At 37.9% G+C, this 24,894-nt stretch overlaps 1 protein-coding gene across 8 annotated transcripts in view; it reads right to left on the reverse strand.

Annotated features, from left to right (window-relative positions):
- SNTG1 (syntrophin gamma 1) overlaps nt 1–24,894 on the reverse strand; it is a 367,033-nt gene that overhangs the window by 96,599 nt on the left and 245,540 nt on the right. For all 8 annotated transcript variants that reach the window (XM_054817571.1, XM_054817569.1, XM_054817568.1 and 5 more), the window contains 3 exons: nt 23,602–23,684; nt 19,629–19,759; nt 13,791–13,920 (listed from right to left, as the gene is read on the reverse strand). In XM_054817571.1, the coding sequence (XP_054673546.1) occupies nt 13,791–13,920; nt 19,629–19,759; nt 23,602–23,684 (344 nt within the window). The remainder of the gene's footprint in view (nt 1–13,790; nt 13,921–19,628; nt 19,760–23,601; nt 23,685–24,894) is intronic.

A 24,894-nucleotide genomic window follows, 5' to 3' on the forward strand; every position in this document is an offset into this window, starting at 1 on the left:
TTCCAGTGAAGAAATATTAAGCAAATACATATCTACAAATGTCCAGTAAAACTTGTATTTTCCTTATACGATAATAATGCTATGACTTTTCCCAGGTACATCTACACTTGGGAAGGTAAAGCAGCAGCCACAGTGAATGGGAAGACAAACAGGAAAAGGAAAACATCAAATATTTTCATTTATACCCTTTATTCAGCAATGACCGAGTCTGTTGATCATACAGAAAAAACATTTTACATCAACCTGCCTTCTCCAAAGTGATGTGGGCTAGTTTTGTAGTAATATTATCACACAAATTAAGAAGCCGCAGCACTCGAAAATGGTGGAGAACACCTCCTATGATGTGAGAGCATCTCAAGAAGCATGGATTTTAATTTGTTCTCAAAACCTGAGAGACATTATTGTTAGTTTTAAAACTTTTGTGCATTGCAAAGGAAGATCTAAGCAGGTAGAAGAAGGGAAAAGGGTAATGAAGGTTTATCTGTCTAAAAAATTCACAAATATAGAAAATACCCAGTTGCTCAGAAGACATCTATCTGAGGCCTGGTTTTGCTGATCTTTCTCTCTCATGGCACACTTGGCTGCAGAAGCTTGTGTTGACTTTTCTCTTCCTGCTTGTATATCCACCCTATGTTCCCAGCCTTTTAATTGTGCTAAAACAACTGTTTGGGGGATTGCACTGTTTATGAGATAGTGAACCGAGCTGGGTTAAAAAATCTGCAAAAGTAAAAGCTACCCAGTAGTATAAGGAGTGAAGTGTCTATGTTGGACACACTGCTGGAGAACAGTGACAAGTGGTGTTCCTCAGGGGTCAGTACTGGGACCGGCACTGTTCAACATCTTTGTCGGCAACATGGACAGTGGGATCGAGTGCACCCTCAGCAATTTGCTGACGACACCAAGCTGTGTGGTGTGGTCGACACGCTGGAGGGAAGGGATGCCATCCAGAGGGACTTTGACAGGCTGTAGAGGCGGGCCCGTGCAAACCGCATGAAGTCCAACAAGGCCAAGTGCAAGGTCCCACACGTGGGTCAGTGCAATCCCAAGCACGACTATAGGCTGGGCGAGGAATGGATTGAGAGCAGCCCTGAGGAGAAGGACTTGGGGGTATTGATTGATGAGAAGCTCAACATGAGCAGGCAGTGTGCACTTGCAGCCCAGAAAGCCAACCGTGTCCTGGGCTGCATCAAAAGAGGTGTGACCAGCAGGTCAAGGGAGGTGATTCTGCCCCTCTACTCCGCTCTTGTGAGACCCCACCTGGAGTACTGCATCCAGCTCTGGGGGCCCCAGTACAGGGGAGACATGGAGCTGTTGGAGCGAGTCCAGAGGTAGGCCACGAAGCTGATCAGAGGCTGGAGCACCTCTCCTATGAGGACAGGCTGAGGGAGTTGGGCTGGAGAAAAGAAGGCTCCAGGGAGATCTAATTGCAGCTTTCCAGTACCTGAAGGGGGCCTACAGGAAAGATGGTGAGGGACTGTTTATCAGGGAGTGTAGTGACAGGACAAGGGGTAATGGGTTTAAGCTGAAGGAGGGTCGATTTAGATTAGATGTTAGAAAGAAATTCTTTGCTGTTAGAGTGGTGAGGCACTGGAACAGGTTGCCCAGAGAAGCTGTGGAGGCCCCATCCCTGGAAGTGTTCAAGGCCAGGTTGGATGGGTGGTCTAGTGGAGGGTGTCCCTGCCCACAGCAGGGGGGTTGGAACTAGATGATCTTTAAGGTCCCTTCCAACCCAAACCATTCCATGATTCTATGATTCTATGTTCAATTTGGTCATGGCAGGTAATACCAGAGCACCCACCCATGATATGGGACATACAGTACTCAGGCTGCAGGAGATAAATATGTGTCTGCTGCACTTACTCAGTACTCTTACTGGATGAATCCTACCGGATAGCCTGGATGAGAGCCCTGCCTCCTGCTAACCAGCATTGGCATGAATTTTCCATCTGGCTCAATGGACAGCAGAGAACACTCTGTGGAAGGGGGAGCAGAGCCTCAGCCTTGCTCTGCCTCCAGGCATCCTTTGGCCAGGGGTGAGACAGATGGCACCAGCCCTGCAGGCTGAATAGCACCAGAGCTCCTGTCTCTTACATCAGGGTGACTCTTCCTACCTGTGGGCTGTTACGCTAAAGTTCCCTCTTGCCACTTCCTGTTACAAGTGGGAGAGGCACATACTTAATTCAAGGAGATTTAATTACCCTCTGGAGATGTCTGCATTCTTAATATAGTTAATGGGATAGAAGTAAGTGCCTAAGTTAGGAGGACTGGTTCATTTTCTTCAAGTCTTAAAGACATTTTCTTCTATCCATTGAGTATATAGGGAGTGTAGGTGGAGAGGATCTTGCCTTCTCAGGGAAAAACACCTAACATTTCTATGAGATCGCTTAATTTAGCTAAAATAGATTGAATTCCTATGTCTTTACAAAAAAGTAAGTACAAAAAGAGACATCTAGTTCCTGGGCAATCGGATACCAGAAAAGAAGAACTGCTAAAACTCCTTTGACAATGTTAAATCGGCTGAATTATGTGAGAAGCCACAGCATGTTGACACACCGTAGGAAGTTTTTCATCCTTTTTACTACCTTACAAAATTACCCTAGGAAATAAACACAATGAAAACAATATTTTCCGCTAGGCAGGTAACAGATTCTTCCCTGGAGAAAGCTGTCATAAGTCATTCACCGATAGACTTATAAACATTTTTGGAATCTGAACATATACTATTTTAATCTGCTTTTTTATTAAGACTTCTTTTCTGTACAAACAGGAAACCTATGAAACATGCAAATAAATCACCTCTACATAGATTATTTGCACATATTCAAATCTACCTCTGAACAATCTGATCTAAAGAAAAAAAATCACTTTATCCTGTTATTTAAATGGTCAGTGTGTTATTGAACAATGGGCTACAAAAATACTTTTTACTGATCTTCTATGTGGTTTCAGTGCATGACACTGGAGGAGTAGCAGAATACCTATCAGTAATTTGAAATGGAAATAAAGTTTGTCTTATGACATTCAAAAAGTAGTCTCATGAATAAAACTGGAATTTATCATGTTAACGAGCTAAATTGTGTATCTGCATTGACCTTACATCATCATTCTGCTAATATAGCTAAAAGTAAGTGCAAGGATTAATGGGCATCAAGTCCTTCCTCGGTTGCATTTTATGTTGTATTTTATGATACTGAACCATTAAGTAGTCACAGGTGAGATGAACAGGCATTCTTTAACTACCCAGTTGCCTCCTTTCCAGAAGTATTTTACGATTTGCTCATTCTCTGTATCTAAAAATTAGTGACTACCTTTCTTATCACAGGAGATCTCATATCAAAATAGAATTTAGCAACCCAGTATGTACACTTTAGTCATAAAGTGCTCTTTTGACAGGCTACCCAGGCATAACTGATAATTAGCTCATTAAAAACCAGAATTGTGGAATAAAGAACTGGTTATCTGCATCAAATATAAAAATGTATAGTCATTCTAATATCTATCAAATATCTGTGATTAATACGTTCTGAGACATCATTCCATATAGCAAAGGATTGCAGAATTGATTTCAGAAAGACATGAAGGAACAAAAACCTGTTTTATATATTTTTATAGATGTATAATATTTTTCCTTCTTAACATTTAACACCTATTAAATCTTATTCTCTGTGTACATATTTGTATGTATATGTACATATATACACACACATGTAGAAGATTAAAGCAGTTTACTTCTTTTTTTTTCTCTTAGTCTTAATGATAGGGTTTAATTTTATGATCTCATACTGTTCTTTCCCCAGGGTGAAATAACCCTGATGAAATTCAGGATTCTATGAAGAACACTGCATCTTTGGGACTTCTGCTTCACTTATTAGCAAAGTTCAAAGTTATTTGCATTAAATAATCAGGACAAATCCAGAAAAGCAAAAAGCTCTTCATGTTTAAGGCAGCTACATTCCCCAACGAATCTATATTTATCCACTCTTTGCCAGAAAGTTCATAAATTAATTCAAGAAAACTATTTAAACTAAATATTGTCATTCATGAGCAATAACTGTTATGGGATTCCTAACCTGAAACACTATCAGAAAGGGTGGAAAATCAGGCAATTGCCAAGAAGTCAATGGGAGCAGTACTTTATGTTACTTTCTAAGTCAGGTTTATTTTAGACCAAAGTTGTCTCAAGTGATTCCATAAATGCAGTAAAGAAAATTTTCCTTCATTTCACTGTACTACAGTTCCTGATTGGTACAACTAGGAAAATACCTTTTTTCAGCCTGTAGAATAAAAAGAAAACCAAAACACTGAAATGACTAAAAAAAGGAAAAAAGCAGAAACCTCTCATATGGTCATTACAAACAGCTCAAAAAGGTAAAATCTCCAAAGGATATTCTGTAGTGCAGTAAGTCACAAAGTACCGCGCATTGGAAAATGAGAATGAAACAAGATGCTTCATTCTTAATTTTTCAAGCTTGATTTCATGACCTCAATGATAGTCTTTGAAGTAAGTTTTGTATGCAATTGCCTCATTTTCTGAAATAAACAACCTTGTGGAAAAAACCCCCACCAAAACAACCCTGCAATCATGTTGATGCCCACGCAGGTGACCAGCACGGCTATAATTTCAGACTTCTCAGACTTTCCCCACAGATGCCTGCCACTGCCTGCTTAAAACTAAGCAAGATATTTTTAGGAGATAAGAAACTTGTCACATAACACCTTTTGCTGGCAGAGAAATGGCAAGTCCAAAGGATTTGGGGCTCATTTCCTCTGCAGCACATTCTGCCTAGTGGTCATTTGTTGTTTTGCCATTTCCCCAACAGCTGGGCTTGTTTGCCCCGACCTCTTGAAACTGTTCCAGAATGACTGAAATTCCTGTCTTATCCACAGCCCCTCTGCCTCTTCCTCCAAGTCCATTCTCTTCCTCAGGCGAATATAAGCTGTGCATTGCTTGAATGCGCTGGATGTCTATGGCACTTTATGAAGCAAGACAACCAAATGGAGAAAGTGCTTTCAACACATTAGCCTACTAATAATGTATTCCCTGAGGTGTTTCATGGCATTTTGAATGCATTTCAATTTCTTTTAATTCTTTTTTTTTTCTAATTGGTTATGGAAGAAAGGAAAAACTTTTGATGTAACTACCTTTTAGAAATATATTTTAAAAGTGAATAAGAGGAAAGGGATGTGAAAACAAGCTAACCTTGCTTTAAAATACAAATAATGATATTCACGTTTGGGTTTTTTTTTAAGACAGCAAAGAGGAGGGATACAAAAGGAAAGGTTATTACTGCCTAGCCTCCCAGTTGCCTTTTTATCAACAGCAGTTTGTGATTCAACAGCCACTTTCAACACACTCTTGCTTAAAATAAACCAATTGTGGAATATTGAACAGTTTACTGCACAACAAAAACTAGGTTAAAGTAGCTGGAAGTCTTCAACTGCTACTGAAAGGGCAGCTTGGCATTTTGGCAGGAAAGGCCAACTTATAATAAGTACTTTCTTCTTCCATGTGCTACCTCCCTGCAAAAAACACAAGCGGCTTACCTGCATTCTCATTCAGACAGCTCCTACTTCCTTTATTCTTGTCATCTTTTGTTTGTTGCTTTAAATCAATAAAGAGTTGCTTGGGTTTTTTAGAGGTTTTTTTTAAATTACAGGTTACTTGCTATCTTTCACCAGGGTGGGATGTTGAGAGCAAGTATGACATCCCTCCAAAGTGTCTTGTAACTAAATAGATTATAGCCTTTATTATAGCGTGTCAACTTAAGCCTTCAATAATAATGGAATGAAGGAAGAGTCTCAGGGCTTAATATAAATCCTTCACAGATTAAGGAACGCGTTGAATATTCTGATGTTTTGCTTTTATTTAAATACTAGTACAAGGCTACAAATTAATTTGACTCCAGACAAAATTGGATGAATCCGTTACAGTGCACAGATTCGTTGCTGTGTGACAGCATCATATATAAAACAGCAAAGACATTCTCTGCAATAATGTGTCTTTCTTTTTTAAAGGCTAACATTTAACAGGTAAATTGTGGTTCTTCTGTTTGAAGAATATTTAAGAAGAAGTGCTTTCAATTTTCTTGTCTCTAAGGACATTGTTTCTCTTAAATTGTATCTTAGAGCTGCAGAGTGGTAATGTATATTAATACAGATGAGAATATTTTTATTAGACATTACTGACCGCTGTACGACTTGTGATACTATGTACAGCAAAACTGGAAAGATATTATTAAAAATAGCATTAAGAGATTTAACATTTGGGAGAAGTTTGGTACAGAAAGACAATTTTATTTCATTTGAAAAGCTATCATAACTAATTGAAGTTTATAATGTGTATTCCAAATCAAGACTGCAATACTGCATGTTTTTATGATGAGTGCTGTCACCATAATCAGAATGTGTCATAACAAATGTTCCAATGATGAAGACAGAAGTTTCTTGCTATAAGTTTCCCAGATAAGGTGACTACTCTGGAAGAAATATTTCTCAAAGAAATATTCTTTTCTTGCACTATTTTCTTGATCTTTCACATGCTAGACATCGTCCTTTAAACTCAAGGTATATTATAAGTGCAGCCAAAATACACTGGAGCAACAGCAATACTGTTTGGCAAGATTTAACTTTTCTTTGTAGCTAAATCAAATCAGTACACCCAAGAGGATATAAAATATCCCACTGTTCTTCAGTCAATAAGGTACAGGCAACAAGTTAGTAAAATAAGACATGCAGCAAATTGCCCCAAATGTAGGTAAATATGAGACAAGGCCATATGTAACACTTGATAACAGTGACAGAGAAACAGATGTGTTTTTAAATATCAGACTGGTAACATCCCATGTTAAAAAAGGAAGGAAAAATAGGAGAGATTTGATTCATGTAATTCTGATGCTGCATTGACTACATTTACTCAATTAGCTCCATGTGCCTTAAGAGAACCATATATAGGGGGAAAAATGGCAGCAGTATGTTACAAGCGTACCTGGTTTTGAGTTTTAAATGTTCCTACAGAGACCTAAATATCAGTATTGAAATGACTACCTCTATAGGCTTCCCTTTACAAGGTCTAGAATGGGATGCAGAACAAAAATATTGAAGTGTCAGAGCTCTGTAAACACCTGGATGCCTAATACTGCTTAAAAACCAGTTGAACATACATTGATTTGATAATGCCCAATTTATCTGAGTAGTTTTGTCTTGGGAAAAGTAAATCATATATAAAAAACCCCAAACAACCAAACAAAAAAAACCCCTTCTGTTGTTTCGGTCTTGATTTTACAAGGTTTTCAACTTCTAAATTATAGACAGTAGTTGTCTTTTGCTCTACCATAGAATATACTACTTGTCCTGGTTTCAGCTGAGAGGGTTCATTTTCTTCACAGTAGCTAGTATGGGGGCTATGTTTTGGATTTGTGCTGGAAACAGCGTTGATAATATAGAGATGTTTTTGTTATATGGACCTGTTGTTGTTGAGCAGTGCTTACACAGAGCCAAGGCCTTTTCTGCTTCTCACACCGCCCTGCCAGCGGGATGGCTGGGGGTGCACAAGGAGTTGGGAGGGGACACAGACAGGACAGGTGACCCAAACTAGCCAAAGGGGGTATTCCATACCATATGACATCATGCTCAGCATAAAAGGGGAGCTAGCCGGGGAGGGGGGTAGCAGCTCCAGGACACGTGGCTTGGGGACAGTCCGGTTTCGGGACAGGTCTGAGCGTGCGGTCTGAGTTGTACGGTCCTTGGGTGAGAAACTGCATTGTGTATTACCAGTTTCGTATACTCTGTTAAGTACTGTTTTGTTTTGTTCTGTTTTGTCTTCCCTTCTCCCTTTGCTATCCCAGTAAACTGTCCTTATACCAACCCACCAGGTCTTGCCTTTTCCTTCCCATTCTCCTCCCCATCCCACTGGGGCGGAGGGGGGGGGGAGTGAGCGAGTGGCTGCGTGGTGCTCGGCTGGCCGGCTGGGGCTAAACCACGACACTACTACATAAGGTTTGATACTCATGTTGATCTTTTTGGATTTGCTCCAAACCTGCATAGCTTAGTAACCAACAAAAAGTTAAATATTATTGTAATACACAATTTACAGGGAATCTCAGAGCATAAAATCCCTGAAAACTCTGAAATGACTAACATCAGAGTATCCTGATGGTCTGCCATGGTATTTCAACTACAAAATTGAAATGTGAAATCTGTTCACTTCATATAAGTGACATGGATTTATTCATGTAATATAACATTCCACTGTGGCAGCATCCACCAGAAAAATGAGACATGTACTACTAATTTATTTCAATAACTTACCAAACACTGAATGTAGCCCCGTGATATTTTATTCTTCCCACAAGTGGAACAGATCGTATTATTCTATTTTTTTTATTCCCTCCCATTTTATACTTTTTTCCTCTACCTAGTGACTTACAGAATTCCTGAACATTTACCCAAACTTCAGCATTGTAAAGATAAGGTATTATTGTTCTCTTTTCTCCAGTCAAAGTGAGGACAAATATATTTGTCCTTTTAGTAGTAGTTTCTTTCACTAAGCATTACATTTTAAGTGTATGATTAAAGCCATGATTTCAACTGAACTTTTGAACTGTGTTCAAAATAAAGGCTTAAGTTCAGGAAAACACATACATTGTGCCAAACTCATACTCAGTTTGTAGACCTCTTAATCCTACTGCTTACACGCTGCTGCCATGCTTCCACCATCAACATATGTGTGTCTCATTAATTTCACAGTTACATGTTATTTTACCCAGAAAATGTACCATGATGTAATAAAGCAAAGTTATTGTGAACTAAATCTTGCAAGATGCAAAATGGGCATTCTCAAGATAAATTTAAAACTAACTTTTTGTCACCTCCTGCTTAGCAACCTTGCCTCAGTTGCCTGTCATTTCTGTCTGGTGAAGTTCATGTTGTTTCTTCTCTGTCAAGTGCTAGCTTCAAGGTAAGAAGCATAAATGCGCAATTGCTGCAGTGTCTCCCAAGGAAATGATGGAAGAGGAAAGGGAAAGTATCACTGCATGCATTACATAAAAATCTGCCACAGAGAAAGCAATGGGCAGGAGTGACAAATAGTTGGGAGGATAAATCCCCAAAGATTCTATTAAGCTATATCCTAGAAGATGTTAACTGCAATCTATTTTTTATTATTCTTTTGTTAGGAAGACCTAAAGCTTCAGTAATTTTTTTCTTTGTTTTTTCTCTTTTTTTTTTTCTTTATTTTTATTTATTTATTTATTTTGGCAGTATTTGAATAGAATATTGTGGCACTCAAATAATTTTCAGTTGAACCAAGTTTGAAAACCTTGGTGGTAAAACCTCATCACTGCTAAAGTCATAAAAAAAATTTGCCTTTGAGTCCCTTGAAAATTGCACCAATTAGGGATGTATTGGCAACAGCTGGATCTTTACAGACCACATGATTTTGGAGTGCTTTCTTAGACTCTTCCATAGTTTTTTTTAAAAAGTTACGTGACCTATTGGATACTGTCATCATAAAATTCTTTAACAAAATAGATGGTAAAGAATATAAGTCAGTATTAATTACTACAGAACCCTTTTCTACTTCATCAATTCACAGAGCAATTAGAATTCCAAAGTCTAGGTTCAATTTAATGTATTCAAGTTTCAGCACATGAACTTCAGTTTCACGATTGCTTAGACTAAACTTTGGGTTTAATATAACATAGAATCATAGAATGGTTTGGGTTGGAAGGGACCTCAGAGATCATCTAGTTCCAACCCCGCTGCCATGGGCAGGGACACCCTCCACTAGACCAGGTTGCCCAAAGCCCCATCCAACCTGGCCTTGAACACTTCCAGGGAGGGGGCATCCACAGCTTCTCTGGGCAACCTGTTCCTGCCTCACCACCACCCTCACTGTGAAAAATGTCTTCCTTATGTCCAATCTAAATCTACCCTCCTTTGGCTTAAGGCCATTACCCCTTGTCCCATCACTCCATGCCCTTGTAAACAGTCCCCCACCAGCTTTCCTGTAGGCCCCCTTCAGGTACTGGAAGGCTGCTATAAGGTCTCCCCACAGCCTTCTCCAGGCTGAACAATCCCAACTCTCTCAGCCTGTCTTCACAGGGGAGGTGCTCGAGCCCTCTGATCATCTCCATGGCCCTCCTCTGGACTCACTCCAACAGCTCCATGTCTTTCTTGTACCAGGGACCCCAGAGCTGGACACAGTACTCCAGCTGGCGTCTCACAACAGCAGAGTAGAGGGGCAGAATCACCTCCCTTGATCTGCTGGTCACACTTCTTTTGATGCAGCCCAGGATGTGGTTGGCTTTCTGGGCTGCAGGTGCACGTTGCTGGGTCATGTTGAGCTTTTCGTCCATCAACACACCCAAGTCCTTCTCCTCAGGGCTGCTCTCATTCCATTCTCCACCCAGTCTGCCTTTGTGCTTGGGATAACCAATATGTTTTTTGAGGCTATGCTAATACTGATGAATTTTTAACACAGATGCAGCTCAAGTGGATCAAGTTGGAGAGGAACCCATCTTCAGAAATGGATGGTCTTTATTGATTCATCACATCATCAATTATAATGTGATATTAATTCACTTTCAACAATGCATTTATATAGTTTGCATTTCGGTTGCATACCAACATACAAGTCAATTCATATTTTGTAATTTTAAAGGGATGTGTTTCACCTTATATGTAATCTTTCCATGGTTTCCAGGGAGCTAAAGAAATGAAAATTAGAGGTATCATTCTCAGTGTTCTACAAACAATGGAAGATACTGGTTCTAATTTATTGAATACAAAGTGCATACCTGAAGTCTCTCTTTCAATGAAAGTTTGAAATGAAATCAACTAGATTAGTTAGCATACTGATTTTTTTTTAAATCTCTTCTGTAATAGAATATAATTTTCTGTATCTCTGCATTAAAACTGTAACTATCTTGTTGCATAATAATACAAATTTTATCTCACACTGTACAATGATTGGTAGTCTAACCACTGCAGGTAAAATGTGTTTGCCTACAGACACCATCTTCCAGCCTCTGTTATGTACATTCAGTTATCTACACTGCCTTTCAAACATAAGGATGTCAAAACATTTTGCTCTTGTTTCTACTCCTGCCTTTTTGTTATCTTCTTGCTTTTTGGTAGGTACTGCCTGCAAAGATGATTCTGCAATTGAGTCACACCACCTTTGTGTCAGATGTGGACATATTAGATCATGACAGAAGAGATTTTGACATTATCATTATAAAAATTTAATTGAACTATAGACTTAAACATGAGATTTTGGAGCCAGGGACTCACATTTCACAACTGCAAGATATATATGGGAACACAGGGAAGGAAAGCCATGTTCTTCCCATAAACATTTGTGGGGTTTGAACCATCAGATGATTTTTTTCATCCAGCTTGTGTGTGAAAAAGTAAAATAATTCAGATTTTCTGGTTGAGACGAGTATGCTTTTTGTCAAAATATCCAGGCATTTCTTTGGCAGATTTATTCAGAGAAACCCTTTCTGGCCCCTCAAAGACACCAGTGACAGGATATACATATCTGCTTCAGTACTGAAGTCTGAATTCACCACCCTAGGGTCCCTTACCAGTCAAAGGAAAGATAGACATGTCCTGAGGGAATTAATCTCATCATAAAATAGATGTCGAAAGTAAATCATAAGGATCAGTCTTTGGACACTCTGATTTAAGACATGAAGACATAAAGAAATGCTTTCAGAAACAATTTAGGTTTTATAGTCTTTCTTGATTTCATCTGCTTCCTTCTTTTTCAAAAGATAGATGTGAGAAAGCGCATGTAAGTTAACATTTCTATGAGCTACATGGTATTTAAATGAAACAAATTATTTTCCATAACCCCTAGACAGAAGTAGAAACTTAGCTGAAACTAAAAATCAGTCAATTTGTCCAAAAGTTCAAATAAAGTCCTATATCCTCTTTGTTTCTTTGGTACTGGATGCCACAGTAAAGGAGAATGACTGTGAGTAAATGCCTCTCTCAGAGGAAAAATGCTAACATCAACAGTATGTATATGTCAATAACCATCTTGTAAAGAAAGAAAATATAGGGACCTCTAATCACATCTAATCATTGTTCCGAGCAACAGTTTGGGTTTTTTCCCCTCTGTGTTTCTAATGTTTCTTATATTCACTTATCACATATGCTGTCAAATAACTAATTCTTTCTGGCAACTGACAATTTAAAAGAAAAGTATATTACAGAGAAGGCAGCCTCACTGGTTTCCATAAATTCATATAGGCTATGAACAATTAGGACAGTTCTAAAAATACATTCATGGACAATTGTCATAAGCCCTAACTCTCACAGTTACTTTACAGGATGTCTTTGGGATAAAATAAATACAAAGATTGGCATACTAGTTGTATAATTTACTATTTCTATCTTTTAAAACATCAGATACCTTGTTTCTGGATTTTATGGAAACTAGTGTAGAATTATAAACTGTACTCATTTTTAAAACACTGAAAATATATCATATAAAACCAGTGCATTACCAAAATAAGTTACACTAAGCAACCATAATTATACTCTCATCAGAGCTACATAAAGCAGTATCAGACAAAATTTAGGTGCATCTATCTATTGTTACAAGTAAACAGATACAGTACTTCAGGCAGCAAGAATCACTAATAGTCTGAACTAAAGATGGCAAGAGAAAAAATCAGCACTCTCATTTGTCAGGATACCTAGTGAGACAAGAAAGGTTCTATACAGCAACAGCATTGTAAGGATGAATAAATAGCCATAAAGTTGGCTTGTATTGCGTGGAAGCTTGCAGATGGTAGATGAATTCATGTCTGTCACGTTTTTATAATACAATGACTTTTACATATTGCTGCCAGATGGAACATAATTTTGCATCTTGAATATAAATCTCGAAGAAATACAACTTCTTGCAATGTATTCCCTGTATTTGAAATAAAAGCAAATTCGGAGGCAGGTCTGGGACACTAAAGCAGATTTAAGGAAATCTGAGAGAATATAAATTATATCCTCAAGGGCTTCCTTGTTATAACTCAATTCAAAATAATGGAGTTACCCATGTGTTCTGTATTTTTTGAGGGAAACCAGAAAAGGTATCACATAGACTTCTACAAGAAAAACTACATGTCATATATCAAATGCAAAATACATTCTAGAGAGGTCCAGAAGACCTTTCAATCAAACTTACTAGTAGTTTGGCAAAACTTTTGCATAACATTTATTCTTGCTTCAATAAAAACAGATATCTATCCAACAAGATCAGATCATAAAAGTACAGTGCATGAAGCATAAATGTATTTAACCTTTGCTGATAATAAACATCTGTATCTATACCACAGAAACACCTTGCCATTCTCCTGGTGTTAGATGATACCTAAACAGACCTAATATCTAATTCAGATCTGATTATACCAGTCTTTATATAGATGTGCTTTCTCAAACTATCAAGAAAGTACAGAATTTTTTACTTTTATATGTGCTTACCCATCACACCTGGTGCTCTCCTGTGTGTCTGGTCTTTGTTTCTAATGCTAGCTGGTATTGCTAAGAAGCAAATAACTCTGATAGCGATGAAGTGAACTATATGACTGTAGGGGAGAATATTTTCCCATTCAATGATTTCTCACAAAGTCTGATTTGATGACAAACTTGAGTTGACTTCTCTCATACAGCCTCAAGCATTGTTTATATGCAGATAATTCTGTGTGTGAACCCATTAGGCTTTTATGACAGTTATAATCAAATATGATTGGGAAACCTTCTGGCTTACTTGGATCCATACTTACATTGTGCTTTGTGAGGTTGGAAATGTTACTTGCTATTGCTTGTAGCCAGTCAATACAGTCTTCAGCCGATAGACACTGAATTATTCCACTGCAAACCCCATCCACAGCAATTACTTGGAACGCATTTTGCCTATAGACATGTCATAACAGATCAGGTCAGAAGAAAATTTCATCTGTTCTAGCATATCATCTTAACAATACTTGTAGAAATTTTTTTTTTTTTTTCAACTGCAATGAAGGTCAGCTACTGAACACTGATAAATTGCTGGTTTTCCTGTTTTATAAATACCTGACATATTCAAAAGACCATGCTAAAAGGTCAACTCAGACTATATTAAGTTTCCATAAAGCTATAAAAAAATTCCATAGACAAGCTCCACAGAACCTTGACCAACACTGTGTGACTTCAGAAGCTAAACAAATGAAATAGCTGATGCATACCAAAGAGTTAATATTATAATACTGCAGATCACAGAGAAGGAAAGTGTGCACTGGACACTGCAAGCAATCATTTGAGAAATTCAGTGGAATACTGTACCTTTTTCTCAATAATGTTTGTTTCATTTTTCTAATACATTGTTTAAATGCAGTAGGATTCCTGTCTAGATACCCCTTTTTGGCTGTTCTTGGTTATAGAATTTTGATTCTCTTCTAAACAAGTGATACAAAAGCTGGAGAATTCAAATCATTATTTTTCCAGTTGCATTTCTGAATATAGGATCATTAGCAAAATACACTGGAATGCCAAGAGACACCCAATGATAAAAGCAGAGGCCACCTGGGTGTCTCTATCCCAGCATACCAATCTGGGCACCTACGTAATAATCTGGCATGCCTTATAGACTGACTTTCTACAGCTGAGTACTGAGTAATTATAGAGCAAGAGAAAACTTTCAGATGCTAAAGCAGTAGCAAAACTAATTTCTTCAGTAAACAGCCGCCTTGGCTAACAGCCATGGAAGACTCACAGGTCTCTGGCTTCAGAACCAAAAACTCTCAATATTAATCCATATCCCAGAGTAAGAGATTACAAAACATACAGAGAATACCAAGTTCCACTGCTGGCATTCTGCTACAAACCCATCCATTAATGATTGATTCATGGTTTAAAATTAAGTACATAATTCAGATTCTTTGAGAATGGCTCAGACAAAGCAAGGGTTATCTTCAGTGTAAAACAGTGTCACTGAAGACAGTTTCTGACATCTCGAGACAGATATTCGTTTTGCAAAGTTGTTTTTTTTCCTTCTTGAAATTATATTTTAGTAGTGTAGAATGTAGAGCTAATACCTACCTCTACCGTAAAGATCTTTGCTGCATCCGTGTCAAGTATAGGCTTTTCCTTCATTCAGGAGAAGCATTAAAAATGAACTACAGCCATGCCTTTGCTTTGAGAGTCCCATCATGAGAATTAGCTCTTACAGGTGAATAAAGCTTATATATCCTAACATGATCATGCAGAGGCCAGTGGTTTATCTAAATCCATCAGCTAATTTGAGTTTAGTTGCCTTTTCACATGAGTAGTGATTTTTTCTTAAAATCCAAAGGTACAAATTGAGAGCTACTTCTTTCAATGACTCATTTCACGATAATTCAAGTAAAGTTTTTGAAAAAGATTTATTTAAAGCATCTTCAGGTAATGTACTTAACATTTGCTTACTATATCCTTTATTTTATATGGCTATAAGTATAAATAATAAATTCTTCCAGAATAAAATTCTAAATAAGTCCTTACATAAAGAAATGCTCAGACAAATTTGTTGATTATCTCTTTCAAGGAAAATAGCATTATTTTTAGGACTCCCTTTCTTTCTACTCAACCTACTGTAAACCAAAGTAGGACTCCAAGGGATCTATTAACGTGTGACACTAATCTGCACAAGCAAAGAAAACACAGTCCTGATGCACAAATTTCCCTTACTCTCCAAACACAGTGAATCTGATGCATTCAGGGCATCAGACTGTTCCTGCATTCCTAGGTATTTCATTTGTGCACATATAAAAACAGTCATCCAGAATGTTCTTGCCAAGTATCAATAAGCGCAGACTATAAGATGCATGGCTACCTAATAAATTCTGAATGTGTCTGGGCAGTAGATAGCCTTAGATTATTGTAATAGTATTTTCTTGAATTAGTTTACCAGCCAAAGTCCATACTACCACACAACCTGAAAATATAATGTATTAAATACATGTTTTGTATTAAATAGAACAAATAGTAGATTAATCACTTTATAATAACATCAGATGAATTCTTATTCAACTACACATCTTAGATTCTGTGCCTTCTCGAACTCAAGAGTTATATTTGAAATTAATAAGCTTTCCAAGATTAACCTGAATGTCCTCTGGAATTTTATATGAATACCCTCTGTAAATTCATGCATCTCAAGCATCCTACTAGAAAAGCTAGAATACGATTATGAGGCGTAATAGTGTATGTGATAACAATATGATGTATTTCTATGCCAGTCTTTTCAAACTCTGAAACATAAAATGTTATTAGTGAAAACAGCCTTATAAATATTAACTACAAAAATGTAATGAATTAAATTCCATTTAATGTTGCTTTCTTATATTATTTTCAACATCCTTTCCATAATGTTGCTCTTTATAGCAGTCTCTTAAAAATTATCTACCTTTCTCTCATAACAAATTTTTATAGAGTCACATTTTAAAATATTTACACTAATTTAAAAGACTTATAAACTGTCTTGCTAGCAACACAAAATGTTCTTCTTTTTTGAAGAAAACCCCACTTCTCATATTTATACTGCATTTTTGATTCCTTTAAGTACTCTTGCTTCCTCATGTTAGACAGCATAGAAAAACAGGTTTGAGTATGAATTCAAGTATTTTGGTTTATATGAATATACTTTTAAATTTATTTTCTGGAAATTCTAAATCTCAGGAATATCATTACTACCTAAAATCTTTCTCCATAATGTGCAAGTTCTATAATGTGCACTTTAAACTTGTGTTTTATTGATGCAGAAGACTGAATTTTAAACCCCTAGATCTATGAATAGTTGAATATGTCCTAATTTTCCATGTGAGTAGTTCTATTCAATTCAACATCTTATCTAAAGTACACAGTAGAACAGATCTCAGATTTGACTGTTATGGTTTTGGGGCCTTTATGCTTCATGCTCTTAATTATTTCTATTTCAACCTATTTGAGCTGAAGGTTTTCACAGAATTTAATAAAAAAACTCCTGCCTCTATGGTGACTATATCCTGTTCCCTTTCAGTTCAGCCAACGAGCCATTGTAGCTTTTGGTTTTGCACTTTACACCTTGACTCCCTGGGCCAGCCATTGTTCCTCAATAGAACAAGGATCATGCAGCCAAGTAAATATGATTTTGCTATTACCAGTCAAAAGCTGCAGGCTGTTTTTAACTTCACAGTTATCTAGTGGTGAAATGACTATTGCCTAATCTGCTTTAATTTCAGCTCTGTGAATAGGAAAATGACTGGCAGATTTCGGTAGTGTACTTCTAAGAACAACAGCCCTTAGAATTAACTGAGGCCGCGGGAGGCTTTTGTGCAACTTTCAAATGTTTGCTGAGAACCAATGAGAAGGAAGCAGGCTGTGATATCAAACAATAAAATTCACCGCACGCAAACCTCAAACAGACGTTGAAGAACACTCCTCTTCCCCTAGTTTCTAGGAGAGATCATAAACGCACCCCTGGGGGCAGATGGTTTCACTTGACTGTAGGACCCATAGAAAACACTAGAAGGGTGAGCATAACAACAGAGAAAAGATACTTTGGAGGTTCTTTCACAAAACAGTCTTTCCAGAAATATTAATGAAGCTTTTCTGTATTAATTGGGTAATTTTACATGTGTTTGCATGGAGGAACAGGAGAGAACCTGGACAACCATCAGGGTATAGCGTAACACACACTATTCCCAGACTCACACATCTCGGTTGGCAGACAAGGCGGCTACACAGGAAAGCCGGAGTTTATTTCAGTTAGTAAGGCCTCACAGCCTCACAAATGGTCAGTCCTTTGTTCTTATTTTAAGGGTTAATGTTTCTGATGGGTTAGAAGTAGTAGTACTGGCAAAACATGCTCTATAACTGTAGACAGCTGTCCTCCAGTTAATGACTTACATGCTGGAACTCAAAGAATTTTTTAGTATTAGAACTTCATTCTTATATATACAAATGATAAATTAATCCACACAACACCTAGATATTTAAACCTTTTGACAAGTACGATTTTATTTTTACACTATGCCTTGTTGGATTTTGTAGCTACTTTCTTTTATATTTAAATGCATAACATTTGAAAAACAGTAATCATCCCAGAATATTCTTATCTTCCTTTCTGATTTCTTCTGATTTACTTGTATAATATTAAATTAAACAATGACAAGTTGTAGGTCTATATGATGCAATAAATTTAAACCTGACTATGAGCTTTGGACAGCTTCTCCAGTGATTGGGAGACAAAATAGCAATGAAATTCAATGTTAATAAATGCAAAGTAACACATATGGGAAAAAATAACGTTAGCTATATGTAAGCAATGAAGCAGCTTACTGCAGCTATAAACATCGAGGTAAGAAGTGCAAGAATTACTACAAACAATTCTCTGAAAACCATCATCTCAGTGCTCAGTGACAGTCAAAAGGTTATTATGAGGTATTAGACAAGAACAGAGAAAAACATGGAAAACATCATTAGGTCTTAATATAAATCAAGAGGGGTCCTCTTTGCAGTCCTGATCACCTTGTCTCATAGAAGATATAATAGAATTACAAAAGAAACAAAGAGAATAACAAAGATAACCAGAGATATGGAAGGGTTTCCCTAAAAGGAGATAACAACAGAGATCCTTCAAACTGGAAGACAGAAGACATTCACCTGAAGTTATAAAAACATAAATGAAGAATGCTGGCTTAGCATTTCCCTTGATGCAAGGGTCAGGGCCCAGAGTCCACCCTTTCCCCCCTCCTGGGTGCCCAGCCGCCTGCGCTCGAGGACAGCTCTGCCATGGCGCGGCTGTGGGATCAGTCTGCTGTGGAAGAGCTTGAGTAGGGGGCCTGTGCCCTGCTTCTCTCAGGAGCTACATATCAGCTCAGGCTCTTGTCCTTGGTCCTGCCTGAGTTTGGTTGCAGCTATGCCTGTGCCTAGACATGTACCCCACTGATTCAGACCTGACCTGTGGGCTCACTTCCCAGCCTGACCCAAGCCCCACCTCACCATGATAGACCCATCTGAAGACCACTCCTAGGCCTGCTCTGCTCCTCCACTGGAGATAGTGGGACAGGGCCCTTGTCTGCATGGATGCTGCCTCATCCAGCCTTGCTGCCACCCTCTGCTCTTGGCCTTCCCCATGGGGCAGTCAGCCCCTTGCTGCTCCTGAACAAGAAGATTATTTCACCCAATGAAGTTATCAGGTGAGAGATTTAACACAAACAAAAGGAAGTACATTTTAAAAACATAATTACATTGCATAGGTCATAGCCACAGCGCATTACAAAAAACAAAGGTATAAAAAAAGCAGCTTAGAAAGAAGCTTTTCAGGACAGGAGTACTAGGAGTTATTAAATATGATGACCTACATGCAGTCTGAAACTGAGAAACGTGCTGACCACTAGGTGCAAGTGGGAAGATCACGTCTTCTCCACATACCTGGTCGTGGCTTATGTCAGAGCAGAATATGGGCCGAGGAGAATGTAGATAGACCATTATGAAAGCTCCTATGTTTCATGTCTCTGACAGCTGTGGTGGAACTAATAATGCCATTCCTTTAACAAGGCAACTTCCTAAGGCTTGTATCTGTTAACCAAGAAGTCAAATTTCAACTTTCTGAACTTCTTTACCTGCACAAATCTGATCCTGGAAGGTACTGGGAGAACCGTGAATGAAGAAGTGGAATTAATCGGAGATCACACCATCTTTTTTCCCACCTAAGTCCTGGGGATGCTGGCCATGAGGAACATGACAATGTATCCTGAAAAACATTAAAAAGGCCTTCTCAGTTTCGGGCTTCATTATAAGTACTCAGCAGATTTAGAAAGAGAGAGATAGACTTCAAAGATGAGTATTTAAATATCTTCCATCTAATTTCACCAGTATTTTTACAGAACATAGATTTAAATGAGAAATGCTTATAAAAAGTGAAATGATCAACATTTGTTTTTAAAAATCCAACACCTCTTTCTTTATAAAATACTTTACAAAACAGTGCTAGTAATGTTATTTTTCTGAAGAAGTGTGATTCTTACTGAAATGTATGTAGTACTTCTAGTATATCAGTAAAATTGTACCTGCTGATCCTGCATAATTTACAATTTTTTAATCTCAGATTTCATATTTTTTCTTACCCGTATCTTCTGTAAAATAAGTACTACAAAAATTAAGCACACCTTGTATTTTTCTGGAGTGTGATTTTTGTGTAAGATCTATGGAATTATAAAGCTTTGCCAACTTGAACTTTACTTTTACATATATGTTCCTAAAATATCACTATGAACATCAATTTAGCTGAACAGCAGGCTTTTCATAAGTAGATTCACTTATTTAAAACATTGAATCTCTGGTGAAACATTCCATAGATTCAATCCAAATAAATAAATGATTGGCTAGGAAGACAAAGCTAGGATGTTGTTTTGAACATTGTCTTGAATTTTTAAATTTCCTGCCTGGTTTCAGGAACCTTTTTTCAGCTGTGATTAAACTTGAGGAAAAAGCTGAAATACAGCAAAAAGATTAGCTGCAAACTGTAGGCCTAGATCTGGCTGCAACAGAACTGTTAACCCTACCTTTAGCCTGCATAACTCTGATTTGTTGACAAAAGACCAAAACCAGTCCTGTCTACTCCAAACTCTGAGTCAGAAGTCTCCTTCATGCGAATCTCCAAGGCTATAAATTAAGAAATAGGCTATGGCCATAAGTCATAATGCATGCTAGAGAATATTCTGAGAAAAAGGAAGGACCATGACGTAACAGTTGTGCATAATGTAGGAATTCATACAGAGGTCTCATTTGGTTTTATGAAGCATTCTATTGCTGTTACAAGAGGACATCTGAGATAAGAACCACATCCTGATCTTCAGCAGGATTTAATTTAGGGTGAATTACAGACTCGTGATGCCTGATTATATTATTTACACTGAGAGAAAAAGACTTGGTTTCAGTAAATTATTATCAGTTCAAATGGAAACTGTAGCTTATTTAGATCAGTTTCAACACCTGCAGAAATTGGATTCACAAATGGAACCATAGTTTTTGTCCTAAAAGCAAAGTTAGAAATGAAGTGGCTAGCAAAATAAGTTTAGGATCTGCTACGACAGGCTTTCTACATGCTTACATATATAGACTGTTCAGATAAGTGTGATTCTGATGGTGCTGCACTAGTTATATATGTATATGTGTGTATATATATATATATCTATTTATTATTTGACCTGCATTAAGACACCAATTTTATTGGGTTTATCCCATTTTTATGAATTTCAGCTCCCATAAAAGTGTATAAAACTTAAACATTTTTCATATTATAATCAATCAGGCTAAAAATCTGTGCTGTGGAATTTTAGGTCTTGGGCTCCTATTTAAAACTTTACCACTGAAGTATGAAAGAACAATAAAACAAGCAAGAAACTAAACCCAGCAAAGTTCTCATCATTCCCCTGCTCCAACATGGAGTCCCTCTCACGTTGGAGAAGTTCATGAAGGGGAGGAGGTTGTTCCATCCCTCACCTCTGTGAATCACATATTTAAGAATTATCATTAAAATATGCACTGAACACAAAAACTTCACAAACATCAACAAGGAATAAGAAAAAAAAAATAAAAGAATTCCCCACACCAAAATCAAAACACCACCATCATAACCCCAGAGTGGAAAATCTACACACAGATCTACCTCTTGTCCCTTCACCACTATTTCACTCTCTGCCTATGTTCAGTCCATGTTTTGCCCATTATCTCTTCCAATTATTATCCTTATCTCAATTTTCTCATGCCCCCATGTTGGGCGCCAAAGAGACTGTGGTGGGTTGACTCTGGCCTGAGGCCAGGTGCCCACCAGAGCCGCTTTCTCACTCCCCTCCTTCACTAAACAGGGGAGAAAAGGCATAACAAAAAGCTTGTGGGTCGAGATAAGGACACGGAGAGATCACTCACTAATTATCATCATGAGCAAAACAGACTGAACTGAGAGAGGAAATTAATCTAATTCATTACTAAGCAAAACAGAACAGAGGAGTCAGAAATAAAATCAACTCTTAAAACACCTCCCCCCACCCCTCCCATCTTCCCGGGCTCAACTTCACTCCCGGCTTCAACTTTCCCCCCTCAGCGGCACAGGGGGATGGGGAATGGGGGTTACGGTCAGTTCATCACATGTTGTTTCTGCTGCTTTTTCATCCTCAGGGGGAGGACTCCTCTCATCGTTCCCCTGCTCCAGCATGGAGTCCCTCTCACGGGAGACAGTCCTTCACGAACTTCTCCAACATGGGTCTCTCCCACGGGGTGCAGACCTTCAGGAGCAGACTGCTCCAGCGTGGGTCCCCCACGGGGTCACAAGTCCTGCCAGCAAACCTGCTCCGGCGTGGGGTCCTCCACGGGCTGCAGGAAGAATCTCTACACCCCCTCATCCTTCCTCCATGGGCTGCAGGGGGACAGCCTGCTTCACCATGGCCTTCACCACGGGCTGCAGGGGGATCTCTGCTCCGGTGTCTGGAGCACCTCCTGCCCCTCCTTCTGCACTGACCTTGGTGTCTGCAGAGTTTCTTACATCTTCTCACTCCTCTCTCCGGCTGCAAAAGCTCTCTCTAACTGTTTTTCTTCTTCTTAAATATGTTATCACAGAGGCGCTGATTGGCTTGGCCTTGGCCAGGGGCAGGTCCGTCTTGGAGCCGGCTGGCATTGGCTCTGTCAGACACAGGGGGAGCTTCTAGCAGCTCCTCACAGAAGCCACCCCTGTAGCCCCCCCCCCTGCTACCAAAATCTTGCCATGCAAACCCAACACAAAAGTCTACTAAACAGTGCTTATATTTCTGTTTTTGGGGGTGTGTGGTTTTTTGTTTGTTTGTTTGGGTTTTTTACTATATCTGTAATAATTATGCTGTATATTGGTTTATTTATTCAGTGCTTTTTATTTTATCTATTTTCACCTATCAGAAAGCCAAATACACAGCAAAAACACCTTTAGAACTATAAAAATTATGGAAATTTTGCATTTCCTGGCTAAAAAAATTATTTAATGCCCCCTGTTGTACTTCAAAGGCATCTTTTACCAAAAATCTGATCAGACTTCTGTAGTATTTCATCCTAAAGAGACCTTGCTCCATAATGCTATCATTCTTCAGTAAGATTTTAAGTTCCTAGAAATAAAATGCTCTCACCTTAAAAAAACATGCACCTCAATCATCTTTGCATAAAGTTTTAGATAATAAATCAAATAAAAATAAAAATGGAATAAAAATAATGGAAAAATATTCTGAAAAAGTTTTCTACTTTTAGGTAGATATATTTTCATTTGAAGAATTTTAATTCCTATGCTGTGGAAATAATCTAGAATAAAAAAACTTTTGCAAAATCCCTATTGCCTAGATAAAAATAGTAATCACATCTATCACGGCACAATTTCAGCTGGTATAACTTGTCATAGTTTAATTTGCAGCTGCCTGCAAATCAGCGACTCTTTTTGCCCCCTATGGAACTGTCAATCTCCAATGTTAATTAGAGCTTCTCCCATGTTACTGTCCTTTATTAGTTACTTCCACATATCTATTATAGCATTATTATTCTTCTGTGTAATTCCATCAAAGAAATATAAGCTCTTACGGTGTTGTTGGGATGGTAGTTGAGATGCAAACCACTGTCACAGAGGGGAGAGGATGTGCCACTGCTTTGGTCACTGGGGGCACCTAATACAAACATGAATACATCAAAAAACCTTCATTAATCTATAATGCTATAATTCAAATATGTGTGTGTCTGTATGTATATATTCCCCCCTCCTCACTAGTTTTGTCATGTCTAACATTCATTTACTTTCTCCATTCAGCCTGTATCTGTCATCTGGTTTGAGTGGAGAGCCATTTCAAGCTCAGTGGAGGCTCAAGAATCCCTCCCTGGTGCTTTGCTTAAAACAGTTAATAATCGGTTCAGTAAGAAAAAAATAACCCAAAGTTTTTTGTAAATTTTATAATAAAAGGCAAGTGCATACCTCCTCGCTTGGTTTTCACTAGTCAGATAATGCTTTCAGTACTCTTGATGAAGTTTACAGTTCTACTGTTCTTGTAACAGTTTAGGAAATCACAGTGCTACACCTCAAAAGTAACATGATAGGATCAATGCAAATGCATGCTTGTGTGCATTACTCAGGGTACTCTGTAGTACCACAACCTTTCATAAAAGGGACAACTGTAATGGGATATATTTCTATTTAAGAATATGGTGTTCTAAATTTTTTCTTGTCTTACTAAAATTTAGTGCTTTTAGGTACTAAAATCAAGACAGTATTTCAACAAATGATTAAATAAAATATTATTTCATAATTTAGTTTATTTAATTCCTACTAACTTAAACTTAAAATCAAGGGCTAAAAGTATTGAAATAAAATATTTATTGTTTTGTTGCTTAAAAATTAAGAAATTCATTCTACCCTCTTAGGAGCCAGAAGCAGAAGGAAAGCAGCAGTGAAAAAAGGCACAGGCTGACATATAAGTATGCTTAGATATGCTGCAATTGTCTATAATTATGCCCACACACTTACAATTTAATATAATTATAGGAAGACAGCTGTCTCCATATGTCTCTCATGGGGCTAGTTGACTAAAACTCGGCTGGACTTAAACAAAATACTAATCATCCCAAAGTAATTTATTTTTAGGTAGACAGACACCTCTACCAAAGCCTCTGAATTTTAAATGGTAAAGTTAAGGTCTCTAAATATACACACACACAATCTCATTTTCACATTCGCAAAACAAAAGTCTTTCAGACTAAAATGTTATCTGATGCTGCCTGAAAAACTGCTTTTAAATACTCTGCATCAGGATGTGAGCTACTGTAAACTAATGTAATTCCACTGTTTTACCTGTAATTTTACTGATTCACACCAGTCAAATGCCT

The sequence above is a fragment of the Grus americana genome, chromosome 2, assembly GCF_028858705.1.
Source record: "Grus americana isolate bGruAme1 chromosome 2, bGruAme1.mat, whole genome shotgun sequence".
NCBI lineage: Eukaryota > Metazoa > Chordata > Aves > Gruiformes > Gruidae > Grus > Grus americana.